The sequence below is a fragment of the Meleagris gallopavo genome, chromosome 1 (assembly GCF_000146605.3).
Source record: "Meleagris gallopavo isolate NT-WF06-2002-E0010 breed Aviagen turkey brand Nicholas breeding stock chromosome 1, Turkey_5.1, whole genome shotgun sequence".
Taxonomy (NCBI): Eukaryota; Metazoa; Chordata; class Aves; order Galliformes; family Phasianidae; genus Meleagris; species Meleagris gallopavo.
Genome location: NC_015011.2, coordinates 38,851,481 through 38,866,158, shown reverse-complemented (window position 1 = coordinate 38,866,158; position 14,678 = coordinate 38,851,481). Strand labels below are relative to the sequence as shown.

Sequence of the window (14,678 nt, the reverse complement as noted above, 5' to 3'; positions counted from 1 at the left end):
TTTATTGAACCAATGCCAGCCTCATCTTTTTCTCACTATAAAGATCTGGGAGAATTTGGTAGGGAATCAGCACTGAGATTGGAAACTAGTTAAATACAGTCAGTGGTGGAAGGGGGATGGACACTTGTGGTAGGAGCAATCTATTTTAAAGATACATTTTTAGTGTGTATCCTTTCTTTCAGTAGGAATTTAGGTAGAAGTTATGATATATCTTTCAATTTTATTTTATTTTTTCCACAGCAAATGGAAAAAATAGGCAGGTGGTTCTTTTCCTGAAATAAAAAACACAAGATGCTTAATGTAAAATATACAAACTGACTTTACTGCAGTAATAACCAGCAATGTGTACATATGCATGTGAGATATACAAACACAATGTAGGGAGCAGGGGTTGCAGCTAATATATAAACTCCATTCCAAGTAATCACACCCATGCTATTTTGATTTTCTGTTGCATTAATTCGTGCTATAGCTTCAGTTTTGCTCGTACATTCCCATTTCAACATACTTGTTGTATATGTGAATGTAACTAATGTTTTGTAATTACTGTAACTCTTGGAAAAATGATGAGTTTAACAGATTGAATTACAGTGACACTAATTCATCCCAAACCCAACTTCTTGACTTCAGAGCTAAGATGTTAAATTCCTGCTGCTGCTAATTGTGAGTTTGTATTTATGTCCACAGAAATGTTTCTCATTTTACTTTCACAGGACCTAGATGATATAGAAGATGAAAATGAACAATTGAAGCAAGAAAATAAAACCCTCTTAAAAATTGTTGGACAGCTGACAAGGTAGAAGATTCAAGCCTCAATGAGGAAAGATTTAAAAACTACTGATTGAATGTTAAGGTCAATATAGTAATACTTCCTGTGTTGCAGTATGTTATAATAACTGTCTTTATATTTATTGTTAGGAAACCAGATGAATGTTTATTTTCGTAGTTCTTTCTTCTTGCAATGGATGGCATCAAAACTGGGGTTTTATCTTTAGCTTTCATTTCACGGAAGAGTGATGAAAATTTTTGTCACGTTACAAAATCCTAAATTCAAAAATGTGGGGGTTTTCTATCTTCAGATTACATCAGGATGTACTAGGGTAGTTTGAAACTCATAGCACCAAGATCACTTTCAGTCCATGTGGGTGTATATTTTTGAAACGAATGAAAGCAATACAAAGAAGCTTTGTTTACACAGATCCAAAATATATTTTTTGTGAATTATTTCCTTTTTTGTTTCAGCAGCTGTAAAGTGGATGCCTTATTACTGATGTATAACATTTTGCAGATTGATTACTTGCTCTGAAAGCTCTTGTAATGTTGAGGGTTTTTTTTTTACTGTATTTGAAAGACTGACAGTAATAGAGTAGTAGCGATATTTTTCTGTATAGCAGTATTTTGTCAGGAGGGGGAGTTTTTATTAATAAAATAAATCACCTGTGGTATCAGCATTAATGAGTTCTTAGAATCACATTGAAGTTGTGCACTGCAGTTTATTTTAAAGCTTTTGCTTTAGCAATGAAATGCAATTTTGCTATCAACCAGTAAATTTGTGTGCTGTGAGAATACAAACAAAGCCTGGAGCTTTCATCTTTGATGAAAGACACTTCTGCAATGCGTTTCTATTTAAAAGCTGTTGTTTTAACATTTGTAGTGATCATAACCAATGTGAGGTTTGCAATGTTTCCATTTTTAAGCTGGGTCAGATTTTTTGTAAGTGTGTAATAAAGTAGAGAGGAATACAAGTGGTTTGCACCCTTTTGAGACATTGAATGGTTTTATAAAAAACCTTTTATACTTGATTTTAAACTAACAAAGTGTTTAAGAAGTGCCTGTTTAAATGTTACAATCTGCTTATGACTGCAGACTGATTATAATATAACAGTAAATTTTCATTTGATATAAAACACAGATTTAATTAATAGTTTACTTCTTAAAATTCCTTTTAGGCTGAAATTTGATGTACTTTATTTCACTTTAATACAACATCTATTTCATTCTTAATCAGAATTAATATATTTCATTTGAGTCAGAAGACCTGAAAGAAGAGCATTTCAAAGAGTCCAGGCTTTTTCATGCCAGTTGTGAAGTTTGGTGCATGTGCGTAGCTTTTGTTACATTAAAACTTAAAGGCAACTTTAATACATATCAGATTTGCCAATTGTTTCCATGCAATATACTTAATGGCTGGAAGAGATTCTTGAACTTCAAGTTCAGGAATTACTGTTATGCCTTGGATTGTTTTGACTACAGGATTTTACATTTGTGTAGTCTAACGAGGAAGAACTTTTCAGAACTTTAAAGGATTTTTCAAGAAGTATTTTTTGAGATATTCCAGGTTGCCTTTTATGAAGAACATAAAGGAAGAATGGGACAGAATCTAAAATGTTATCTCAAGTTTTGGAATGGAATGGAGGGGGGAGGTGGCCCCCCTGAACTATGATATTCCCTCTGAACTATGATATTCAGCAGTGAATATCTGTCCAAATATTAGCCAAACAGTAAGAGGAAGTCCCTTCATTTATCACTTCCATAAAGTTAATTGAAAGTCATATAATCATTTGAGCTGTATGCCTTCTGAATAAATACAGAACTTTCTCTGGAAGAATATTTGATTTCCTTCTGTGTGTGCTGAGTAGGAAATACACATACAGGTCTAAGATGTGGGATGTGAAACTTATTGAAAAATTTTTGAGGTCTTAATTCAGAAAGATAGATAGTAATCCGAAGTTGTAAATCAGGTATTTCATAAACTGTATGTCACATACATTTTAAACCAAAGAAGAATGATGACAAAGAATACAAACAACAATTGTCGTCAGATTTACCTCTTTTTGGTTTGCATTGAATTAAATTGTATTGAATAAAACTTAGCAGCAGAAACTCCAAAATTAGCATTTCTTTTTTTAACCTGGACACACAGTCGTGATGGTATTATTTGGCCAAAGAGCTATGATACCATACCTCGAAGAGGCAAGGGAAGTTTCCAAATATTTGAAAACAGTAGTCCTTCAGGCAGAAAGGTGTGAACAATGGAACTGTCGAGAATTCACACCTAAAGTTACTTCAGGACATTATTGTTTAATTTGTATACAGAACGTCTGTATACAAATATACAGATGTTCTGTATACAGATATAAAATGCTTCATAGTACTAAAAATACCCACAAATCGTATTTTTAATCATAACATTTATGCTGACCTTTGTGAAGAGTTGATGGCTTTTTGAAAGGCCTGTTTCAATAATAATTTCTTACTGCTTATGTTATCAGTCTCTTGGGAGAAGTTTAGTAGACTCTAGAATAATGGTATATTACTTAGAATGTTATTAATCACCTAGTCATTGCTTGCCAACATAGTTTTATTTCAGTAGGGTGTCCTTATAATCAAGCTCAACCATAGAATAAGTTTTTCTCCTAGGTGATTCAAATATGTTAACTTAGCTACTTTGCCAGCAATTCAGTAACAAGTGTCCCCACACTCTCCAAACCAACACCTCTGTTCTCAGCAGATACGCTGCTGCGAGTGGGAATCCATCTCAAGTGGGAAGGCTGTACGATTCCTGGATCGTACTCGGGCTAAATTAACATACCTAGTGTAAATTACAGCTTTTTTTTGGAAGGGGGCATTACTATGCAATATTTACTGGATGGATGACTTTCTTGGAGATTTCTGAACTTTCCTGTCTTATAACTTGCACCAGACTTGCCTAGATCTAGCATTTGTGTTTCTAGGTACTTGAATTATCTAGGAAATTTAAACAAAAAGAAATCCCTGTTGACTAAAGCAAATGACAGAAAATGCTTTAATAACAAACAGCACACAATACCTGTTTAAAAAATGCAAAATTATACTCTTTTTATGGTCATGTACTGTTGTATAGAAGACAAACACTGTGAGACCTGAAGGTTAAAATTCTGCAAAAAAAAATTGTTGATTCTACACTCTAACCTTGTGGGATTTGTTCTTTAAAAGTAGAAGACTAAGCACATATAAATGTTGATTTTTACAAGGAAATTCAATATTGTGCATTTTTTTCATTTTAAAATAATTAAGTAGCCATGTTTAAGTTCAGTGCTATTTGCTACATATATTAACCAAAAGAGTACAATACTTACAAATGAGTGTTTTTTTCTCTGCCTTAAAAGCAAAAATTTTGTGCTAATTACCTGATTTCTATTTACACGTTTTGAGTTTCATATATTTCTCTTGGCTCTGAATTTGACTGAAAAAAAGAGAGTTACAAGAAACCAATGAGGGAATTCCAAGGTAGGAAGCAGAACCTAATGATTTGGTGTTTATTATTCAGCTGTACTGAGAACTAACTGTGGGAGGACCTGTGATTGGCATAAGCACTACAAAGAAAGTCAGGAATTTAAGTACATTGGAAAAGGAGGGATTAATCTGCATCAAAGTTTTTCTCTATATGTCAGGTAACATTACAACTTGGAAACTTGCTACTGTAAGACCAGAAGGAATACTGGAGACCAAATTACTTTTTAACCCTTTGCTAGGAGGGCAGAGTTACACTGACATCAGGTATTTCATATCTTTCTGTAACTTTTTTGTGTCTATTTCCAGCTTGAATTCAAACAAATCAGTATTAGTAGCCCAGAGGAGGGGTAATTATCAGTGAAACAAACAGACTATAAACACATAGGACTGGTCAGTATTTCTTGAGTTTAAACCCTTTTTGAAGATGTCAGTTCAGTTCGTCCATTTTCATCAGTATTAATCACCATAAACATGTCAGTTGTAGTAACAGCCATTTTAGTTAGAGAAACAGCCATTGCAAGCCATGACTTACACGTGTACAATAAAATAAACCTGTGCTACTTCCTTAGTTCTGAGACAAAGGAGCTAAGACTATATTTAAAAAAATCTGTTAAAACAAGCGAAAAAATGAGTTCTTCATCTTGTCTCATAATGTGATCTGGATCCTCTTTGCTGAAAGTTCACTACAGATATGTTCCAAGTCAATCATTCCAGTTTCAATACCTCCATATGGAGCATTTCTGCTTGTGTTATTAAGCATTTCTGTGTCATATATCCAGGATATAAAGGACTTTGATAGGTGTTTTATATACCATTCCCGATCTTCCAAGTATGGTGACTTACTGTATTATTCTCCACCTACCATTTTTCCTTATACTGCAGCAGGTGTACATTACACTGTTAATTTAATCCTTTTGTTTTTATTTCTGGATTTGTGGTGTAACTTTTCTTGTTCGAGGTTTTGGCTAGTTGTAATTTTCCTGTTCTGAAAAAATTGTGATAGTTGACTTTTCCTCTGAAAATAATCTCCTAATGCAGAGTCATTTTTATAAATATCCTTTTTATGCATTTAAGAAGCACCATTGAATACCCGAACACCCATTTTAGTTTTGAACACTGACTAGTTGTAATATCTGTGGTATCAGATGAAATTTGATGTTGAGATTTACTATTGCAGGTAAAAGATATGCATTTAATCTAACAATAAAGACTGTGTGCCTTTGTCCAAATAAAAGAAAATTCTTTTTAATCCTGGCTGACTATTTATTGCGTTTACAGGAAAATTAATGTCATCTGACTGGAATTCTAACTGAATTTGTCATCAATATTGAAAAGTACCCAAACTGAGGATTTTTTCTAACATTCAGATGAAATTATTCAAGTGTGCATGTCTACACACACAAGAGAAATCTGTGTTTTTACTCTTCTAACTTTCTGCTCTCACTCTGCCTTCAGGAATGTAGTGAGTGCATCCTACAATCAATTAGATGGACCTGACTTTTTCCTACGCTTCAGAATTTAAGTTCAGTTTATCCCAGGAAAAGTTTATGATACTGCTTCTGTAGAAACAAATTGAATTGATTTCACAATAGATTTAATTTAATTTCATATTTGAATACATGTTCACTTCTTCACAGGCAGAATCGTTAAAGACAACCTCCTCCTTATTCCTTGCTATAGAAAAGTAAGAGGTGAGTAGTACTATGGATCATCAGTGAACACTGAGTAGATTAAAATATATATATACATATATATATACATATATGATACATTACAGCTTATTCTTAAAGTTTATAATGTTGCCTGACCAAAAAACAAAAAACCAACCTAAAACTAGAAGCATAAACAGTAAGCGTTGGCAGTAATTGTGTAGGTCCTTGAATAGGAGTTGCCCTCGTTGCCCTCTTAGGAGATTTTAACATCTGTGACTCTTAGGTATTTGTTACATTATAAAGCTTGATTACAGATAGTAAGAGATAAAACCTGTAACTATAGGTTACAAACATGGGTATCAATTTATTATGAGAACTGGAATTGCTGTAAAAGAGAGGTAATGAAAATGTACACACGTTGGTGCTAATTCTCTGCTTTTTTTTTCTTGTAAACAGAAGATAATCGTGTTTTGAATTAATCTGCTTATTGTTGACTTCATGTTATAACTAAGAAATGTCTGAGCTTTGTGAAACAGCAGAACGACACACTTACAATGTGGTGACAGCACAAATGAAAACCCTTCTTTATACCAGAATATCTTCTAAGACCCTAAGCATAATTATAAAGAAAAATGGTGTTTTTTCTCATGCATGAGGTTGTATATCAGAAAGGTGCAGCCTGATAATTGGCATCTTGGCACAAGCTCCATAAGTATTTATCTCTGGAAGTCAGGTTTTGTAGATCAAGAACGTGTGGAATGAAACTTTTTTTTCTTTCCTTTCCCCCTCTTTCTCTTAGAAATGTTAATCTCTGCATTTGCCTGAAGGCTCCTTATAACAATGATGCATTTTAAAGAGTTTAAAACTTTGATTGCAACAGTGTAAGTGTGGTTAGAGCCAGCTACCAAATATATTTAATGGGTGGGGACAATAAAACCACTGAGGCTTTGCAAGTTGAGACTGTCTAGAAATAACTCTCATATTTCTCTCTGAAACAATTATTTAGAAAATGCTAATTGTTCCCAACTGAGTCACTCTTTCTACCCATTTAACTGCTTCTGCTCACTACAGCTTGTCTAAAACATCACTCACAAAACTCCATAATGTGTTATTCCGGCTTTGTACAGAGCAGTGACATTTAAAAAAAGACTGACTGCTTCTAATTCTTATTCAACAGATTATAGCATTTATAAAAATGGTTAAAACACGGGAGAAAAGTATGAGAAAATGCATGGGGTGAGACTGTGCGGGTCTGAATACCAGGGAGAGGAACAGGTGTGTAGGAATGAAAAAAACCTAGGTTGTCTCCAATAATTTTTCATGTAGCTTACAAAACAGCAAGGATGACAAACTGGGTACCAGGCTGTGAATGAGGAGACAGCAATTTTGAACATTACTTTCTGAGTGTTACCTAATTTGTGATACTACAGTAGTATCAGCTGGTATGTCTGATGCATATAGGGATGTGTAGGGCTGTCCCAGGTATTTAGATCTCTAGTAGAAACATGGAACAGTTCAGCATATGGTTACAAGTCCCTTGCTAAAGCACCAGGACTTTAAGGAGGATTTCTGATTTGCTTCTGAGCTTCCTATTTGTTGCATCCTGCAGATTTAAACATTACAAAGCCCCATTCAACAACTGCTGAAATTAGTGAGAAACAAATGACACAGCTGCCTTTTCATTATACCAGATAGCAGAATGCAGGTGTTACGAAACAAAACAAAACCAAAAAGCTTTTAAAAAGCACTCTGAATATAATGTGAGTGATGTCATTAAGTACACTCTAATGTGATACACTATGCCTATTCTAATGCTGTGGTGCTCATGCGATATTTAAAAATAGAATAATTAAAAATATATCATAGGCTTATGTTTACACATTAAGATTGACATTTTATGTAACAAGAACTGTATTCAGATGCTTCCTGAAATACAACATTTAATGGCTGTACTAATTTGAAAAAATCTGCTATAGGAAAGGCTACCTAGAATTGGCAGTTAATTGCTGATGTAAGGAGCAGTTATTTTTTTAGTATTAAAAATTGCAACCCAAAAATTGATGTCTTGAAAGTTCCTGCAAGAAGTGCGATCGTTAATAGGTGTATTATAAGTAATATCTAAGACTATTGAAAATTTGAGGTAAAAAAAACATTTCTATTTTTGGAATTTATTTAGTATTCAGGATCATCTGTTGCTTACCTTCTTAACTTCATTTCTCTGAGATTTCATATGTATGTTTTTGGCTGATCTGCATAGCAGCAGCAAAACACTTCTCCAGATGCACCTGACTGTAAAAACTTAGAACTGGTAAGAATCTCAAGAAAGGTACTTCCAGTAAGTGTGTTCTTTATTCCCATTCCTTTTAAGCAGCTGTCAGCAGTCTCCTGAGAAACTGTCTATTTAGTACTCAAATCCCTTTTATTTTACAACCTGCCCACTGAGTTTATGAGGCTTTTTGAATGCTGTTAATATTTTAGCTGGGACAGTTGAGAGTAGTTAGAAATGCACTGGCTGCTTCTGTGGGAGTGTGTTCCAGTACTTGGAACCTATTACTGGCACTAATGAACTCACTCCGCCATAGAAAGACTGGTGCATTGCAATGTGGAAATGTTCACTGATGCAAAAGGCATCGGTGGCTGATACAGGGCTCATACGGCTACAGAACAATATTCTGAATTTTGTTAAAAGAGTTTTGTGTGCAGAAAGGTTGTAAATACTGTGTTAGCTCAATGAGAGGCTCATAGAATGGCCTACGTTGAAAAGGACCACAATGATCATCTAGTTTCAACCCCCTGCTATGTGCAGAGTCGCCAATCACCAGACCAGGCTGCCCAGAGCCACATCCAGCCTGGCCTTAAATGCCTCCAGGGATGGGGGCATCCACAGCCTTCTTGGGCAACCTATTCCAGTGTGTCACCACCCTCTGAGTGAAAAACTTCCTCCTAATACCTAACCTAAACCTCCACATCTCAGTTTAAAACCATTCCCCCTTGTCCCATCACTATCCACCCTCGTAAACAGCCATTCCCCTCCTATTTATATGCTCCCTTTAAGGCCCCAGTGAGGTCTCCCTGAAGCCTTCTCTAAGCTAAACAAGCCCAGAAGAAATACTCAAAGCTGAAACAACACTTGTATATCCAAAAGGCCAATGTGATAACAAATGGATGAATAAAGCTGATCATAAGATCTGCTGAGTTGGAAGGGGCCCACAGCAATCACCAAGTCGAACCCCTGGTTCCACACAGGTACGCTCAAAACTAAACCCTGTTCTGAGAGCAGTGTCCAAATGCTTTTTGAACTCCAGCACTTAGGGCTGTGCCCACTGCCCTGGGCAGCCCGTTCTATGCCCGCCACCCTCTGGTGCAGACCCTGTCTCCAACCCCCCTCTCCTGACACAGCTCCATGCCGTTCCCTCGGGCCCTGTCGCTGTCACACAGAGCAGAGCTCAGCGCTGCCCCTCTGCTCCCTGTGAGGAGCTGCAGCCGCCATCAGGCCTCCCCTCAGCTCCTCTGCTCTGGGCTGAACCAACCCAGGGACCTCAGCTGCTCCTCATATGCCTTGCCCTCCAGACTCCTCTCCCTCTCCCCCATCTTTGTTCCCTGATACCTTTTTTTGTCTTTACGTTCTGTAGGTAAACAAAGTTGCAAACTTCTCAAAGCTTCTACTTTGGGGCTTCTATCTACAGACACACCTCTCAGATGTGTAACTTCAGTATTCTTCAGTTTCTTAAACAGCACTGAGTTTCTCTTTTGACAGTTAATACAATTAGTTGTATGAGGATTCTACATTAGAAGAATATAACCATGTGTTTCCATAATTTCCTTTTCCTCTTTTGTCTTATTTCATCCTGAGACACCTCTTAGATTTTTAATGCTGAAGCTGAAATACAGTGCAGTTTACATGCTAAATCTAAGGAAGCTCATCCCACCAAATTACCTTTTTCCACTGAAATTGGAGCGTTCTGTATATTTTGCTGGGTTTTTTTATGCCATGGAGGCAAAAATCAGTTAAGTAAGGGTTTGGGAAATGCTTGTATCAATTATGCTTAATACTTGAATCTATTAGCAGTTTTTTCTGGCCCCATGCTGTCAGAGTTGTGTGATTACAGAAATAAAGCAAACAAAAGTACCTATGCAGGGGGCAAGTTGCAGGTAAGTGCTTTTTGTTTGGTGTATTTTCCTCTCTTAGGCTGTGCACCAGGCTGTATAGTGCTGTCCACTAAGCTGCTGTGATCAGACAGCTGAACCAGTGTATTTCAGGGCAGTGTCATTAACCGAGTGCTGATAGGAAAACCTACTGGACAGCATGAATCAGCTTCCATTTATTTGCAAATTGGCAAAATATCACATTCCTCTATGAAATCTGTGCCTGCTTTTCCCACTGCTCTTTTGCGAATAACAACCTGTTCTTATACCAAGAAACAGGAAGGTTTAAAGCAAGTCTCCTCTTGATTTGTCAGCCGCCCTGCTTGGCGTCGAGGCAGTGAGACACAGGATGCAGTTTACAAGGCGTTGGCACTACAGTGTAATGGCAAAGTGCCATATCTTCTCACCAAAGAAGCCGAAGCAGAACACATTTCTCCTCATAATTATGCAAGAATTAAAATAATAAACTGTTTTGTGATCTTGGCAAGTGGTGCTCTGGCTTTAAATGAAGTTTAATCACCTCTTGTGAAAGTAGTAATTAAACTACTATGTATAAAGCATCCAAATTTGAAATCATGGGCAGAGCTTTCTTCTTCCTGCTCTGTCCCCTGCACAATGTTACATTATTTAGCTTGTTACACATTCTTGGCACTTACAAGAAGAGATAAAATGACATTTTGAGGATTAATTTTTTCAGTGCTTAAGAAATCAGATCTCTAAAAGTAGCCTAATAAGCACAGAACGTAGCTAAGTCTTAGGCCTTTTTCCAAAGAGAAGGAAATGTTTTTATTTAGTGTGAATTTTTAGTAATCCGTATTCTACCTGGATGACCTGTAAGGACTGAGTGCACATGTATAGGAATGCTCTGGATGGTTTGCCTTGTTAAACATGTCTGAAATGCATTACCCTGAGCTGCTGGCCAAGGCAACAGCTCAAGTGCACATTAAGCATATAGGGGGCTTTTCCTGCTCACGTGGCTACGTGTTCACAGATCTAGGGTAGGAAGCTGTGAGGCCTTTGCTTTGCCATACACCTGAGGGAAAGGCTGGCTGTAGTTTGTAGCCTTTTAGCTTCTCTTTAAGGATACTTCTTGTGCTGCTTGCCTTCATTGTGGCTCTGCTGCTGGTTTTACTGTTTGAATGTCACAGAAATGTGGGTGTGTCAGCCAGAGCTCGAGCAAAGGTCGTGCTAGAGAGCAGGTAGGAGCTGAGGAGTGGTGAGCACACCCATAAGGATTGCTTGTGTGAGGTGATGGTGTTTGGCTTGGGAGGAGAAAGGACAGCGCTGTTTGCTTGGCATGTTGGCATGGAAATAGTTATCACGGCACCTAGGCCGTGCCGAGCTCATGGAAAGTATTATTTACACTTTCTAATTTGAAAATAAGTCCTCGTGCATGCTGATTTTTTTTATTCCCTCTTATTTATTCAGTGCAATAGAGAACAATAGCTCTGGGATGCAGGGGAAGTAGAAAGGAACAGGCGAGGGTCAGAGTGTGAAAGAACTGAATGCAGCAGAAAGGCTTTAAAACAAACAGGCAGGGTGAGGCAAATGTGAGGGGAGGGCAGCGGCAGCGCGTTCGCCAGCAGACAGCCTGTCCTAGCACTCAGCAGAATAACAGCAGTCAACCAGAAAGGCATCCCATCAACTTAGAAAGGCATCCAGACCATGGGCTGTGAAAGGTGAGAGCCGGAAGGTTCTTCCTTTTTGGGCGCTGGGTCTTTTTAAAGCTGCAGCTTTAGTCAGCTTGCACCTGTGAGTGTTATTAAGTCTATGTGTTCCTCAATAAACAATGCAGTACAAAACTGAACATACACATTTTCAAATATCCTTTGAAAGCATATTTGGGAGCTGCAATTAAAAAAATGGTCTCGATGTGCAGTGAAAGGAGAAATGACAGAATACTCACAGGCAGTGAAGGCAGTCCAGCAAAAGCAATAGCAAATTCTGAGCAACAGCTGTCAACGTGCATGTGTTTTATGCTCTCTCTCAGTTTTAATTAATTTAATATTAAATTTAATAATCAAAGTCTTGAAATTAACTTGTGGATGATTCTGAGAAGCTGTCTGCAAACTTAGTTTGGTAGACTGCAGAGAAATACGAGAGTTTCCAAACTCTGCAAGAGGGCAGCCAGAATATAAAAGACAGTTTATGAAGAGAGGACGGAATGGCAGGGATGTGACTATTTCTCCACACAGTGAAGGGGAATTTTGATGACAGGTAGCATAAGGACAGTGCTCTGCACACTCTACACAGCTGTGTCACCAGCAGTAATCCGTGCTTTTGAAACAGCTGAAGTAAGAGCTGTAAGGGGAGCTAAAGAATAGCAGAGGATAATGGCATAGATTGGTTTCTCTATGTTAATAAACAGAGTGGCATCTAGTCCTTAGAATAGATACTTTTTCTGGAACCAGAAATGCCACTGTTTCATTTATAGGGCCAAGTGCATCTGAAGGAAGAAGGCCTTACCTTTCATATCTCTCTGCTTTGCTACAGGAGTCTGATTTAATGGGTTTCGTATTGCTGGAGAGCTGGATATTTTGAAAAACGTGCCAGGAAGGACCTGGGATGGCCACTCTGGAATCTGTTTTTAATATATTCCCAAGTTAGGAATCAGATACAGCACAAGATTGTCTCCCTGTACCTTCCCTTGTCACCATGCAGACCTTCTGTGAGATCTGTATGCTGGAAAACCAGGAAGAAGGCAGTCTTAACACAAGTAATTTCATTGTACAAGAACAAAAACTATTTCCCAAGTTTCCTCTCAAGTACAACCACGTTAAATAGATGATCTGTTCAGAATTGCCTAACTACTTCTCTAGCAATTAAAGAAAATGCCTACGTGGAAAATGTGTGTTTCCAGCTTGTCTGTGTAAGGTTTTCTTTCCTCTTCTGTTAATATAATACAGATACAACTGTGGAATCCATTTTTTTCTCTTCAATGCATTTTTTTTTTTTTTTTTTTCTCATTTGTTGTTTCTCTTTCTAAGAGAAATGACTAGAGTCAGCTTGACAGATCTGGCCAGCTTTCTGTAAATCAGGGGCATGTGACTTGTGGCCCATCGTTGGGAAACCACTGGTATTAAGTTGTTTACGAAACTACTTCTGCAGCATGATGACTGGTGAGGCATGTCAGCCCTCAGGAAGGACCAGTCTTGATGCACTGCTGAAGACCAGGGCATATCCTGCTTGCACACGTGCTATCCAGATCACTCAAACTTCAGTTGAAACATCAACCTCTCTGCACAACTAGTAGTAGCCCCCTTCCAATGACTCTATGCTGCTCTTTGACTTCTGTTGAGGAACCAGGATCTCTGTATAGGTCATCACTATGCATGCTAGATTATATGCAAATGATACAAACTCCATCCCAAGTCAGCATTTTTGCTTTCAATAGTCTAGTTACTCTTTAGACAGAGATGCGTAGAGCTCTTTAGTCAGGTCCTTTCAATCAACTGTTTGCTCCTTAGAGACTTTGCTGTATGTTTCTCCAGTCCTGGCTGGGTTAAGTGACCAAAAACAGGCCACCCTTGAGACAATGAAGGATAAAAGTGGAGCTGTGTATGAAGTCTAAACCACTGTGACACATTAAGAGACCAAAAGGAACTGGTGTATCACAGATGTCGAGCTCTATCTGTACTGATGTTTTCTGTTTGAATTCTCATTCTGAAATGAAGTCTTTTGCTGAGACCAGGTCATTTAACAAGACTTGAAAAGACCAAAATACTCTGAATAAAATCTTGTATTTAGTGGCAGTAGGTCTTGGAAAGATAAGTGTGACTTCCTTTCATGTTGTTTATATTGAAAAATCTCTTTGCACTGCTTTTCAAGAACATTTGTTCTATATCTCATCTGAATTTTTGCAGGTGTAAGAGCTATTCTAATTTCAATATCAGACATACAGAACTACAAAGGCTACATAAAAACAAAAAACTACCAAAACAAAGCCATTAAAGGAGCCTACTGTTATCTTCATGAAAAAGTAGAAGGAACTGGAGGACGTGGCAAGTTTTTCTCAAAAGGAAGAGGTGGGGCTTATGTTGTTTTGCCTGCATGATGACTCACATGCCAATTTAATTCAAAGGACAATAAAAATTCATAGTCATCCTTTCCTCTCATACAGAACATTTTAGACTAATGCCATTTTTTTCAGAATGTATTCCATAAAGTTCAAGTTTTACCTCGTTCTTATAAGTGGATCCTTGAAGGTGTGTGATGACTCAAAGTGCTGCTCTCCGAACCGTTAAATTCCACAAGAGTCAGAGTTTTGATGAAGTCATGTCTCTTGGCCAGTCTGTTTACTGTCTCCCATTTTCAACATTCTTCTCTTGACCTGCACTGTTAGCTTATGAACTCCATTAAAACTTCTTGTACTCCAGGTCAGTAGCTAAGTAGAGGTTTTAAATAATTCAGGGCTGGTTTGGCATGAAGTAGATATGGGTGTGTGATTGAATCAAACTCAAGTTATGTGCAGTTTATCATGATTTTACCAACTGAAACAAAATGACAAGGAAAAAAAATCCTAATATAATGGTGATCAACTTCTGCAAGGTATTGACAGTAAGTGCCAATGTTGTAGTTGCAGGAAACTAGAAGATTTATGAAATG

The 14,678-nt window shown here is 37.4% G+C and overlaps 1 protein-coding gene across 1 annotated transcript in view; it reads left to right on the top strand.

Annotated features, from left to right (window-relative positions):
• PAWR (pro-apoptotic WT1 regulator) overlaps positions 1-5,524 on the top strand; it is a 47,451-nt gene extending 41,927 nt beyond the window's left edge. The window contains exon 6 of the mRNA XM_031553732.1: positions 714-5,524. Coding sequence (XP_031409592.1) covers positions 714-800 — 87 coding nt within the window. The 3' untranslated portion in view covers positions 801-5,524. The remainder of the gene's footprint in view (positions 1-713) is intronic.
• Positions 5,525-14,678: the final 9,154 nt, after the last annotated feature.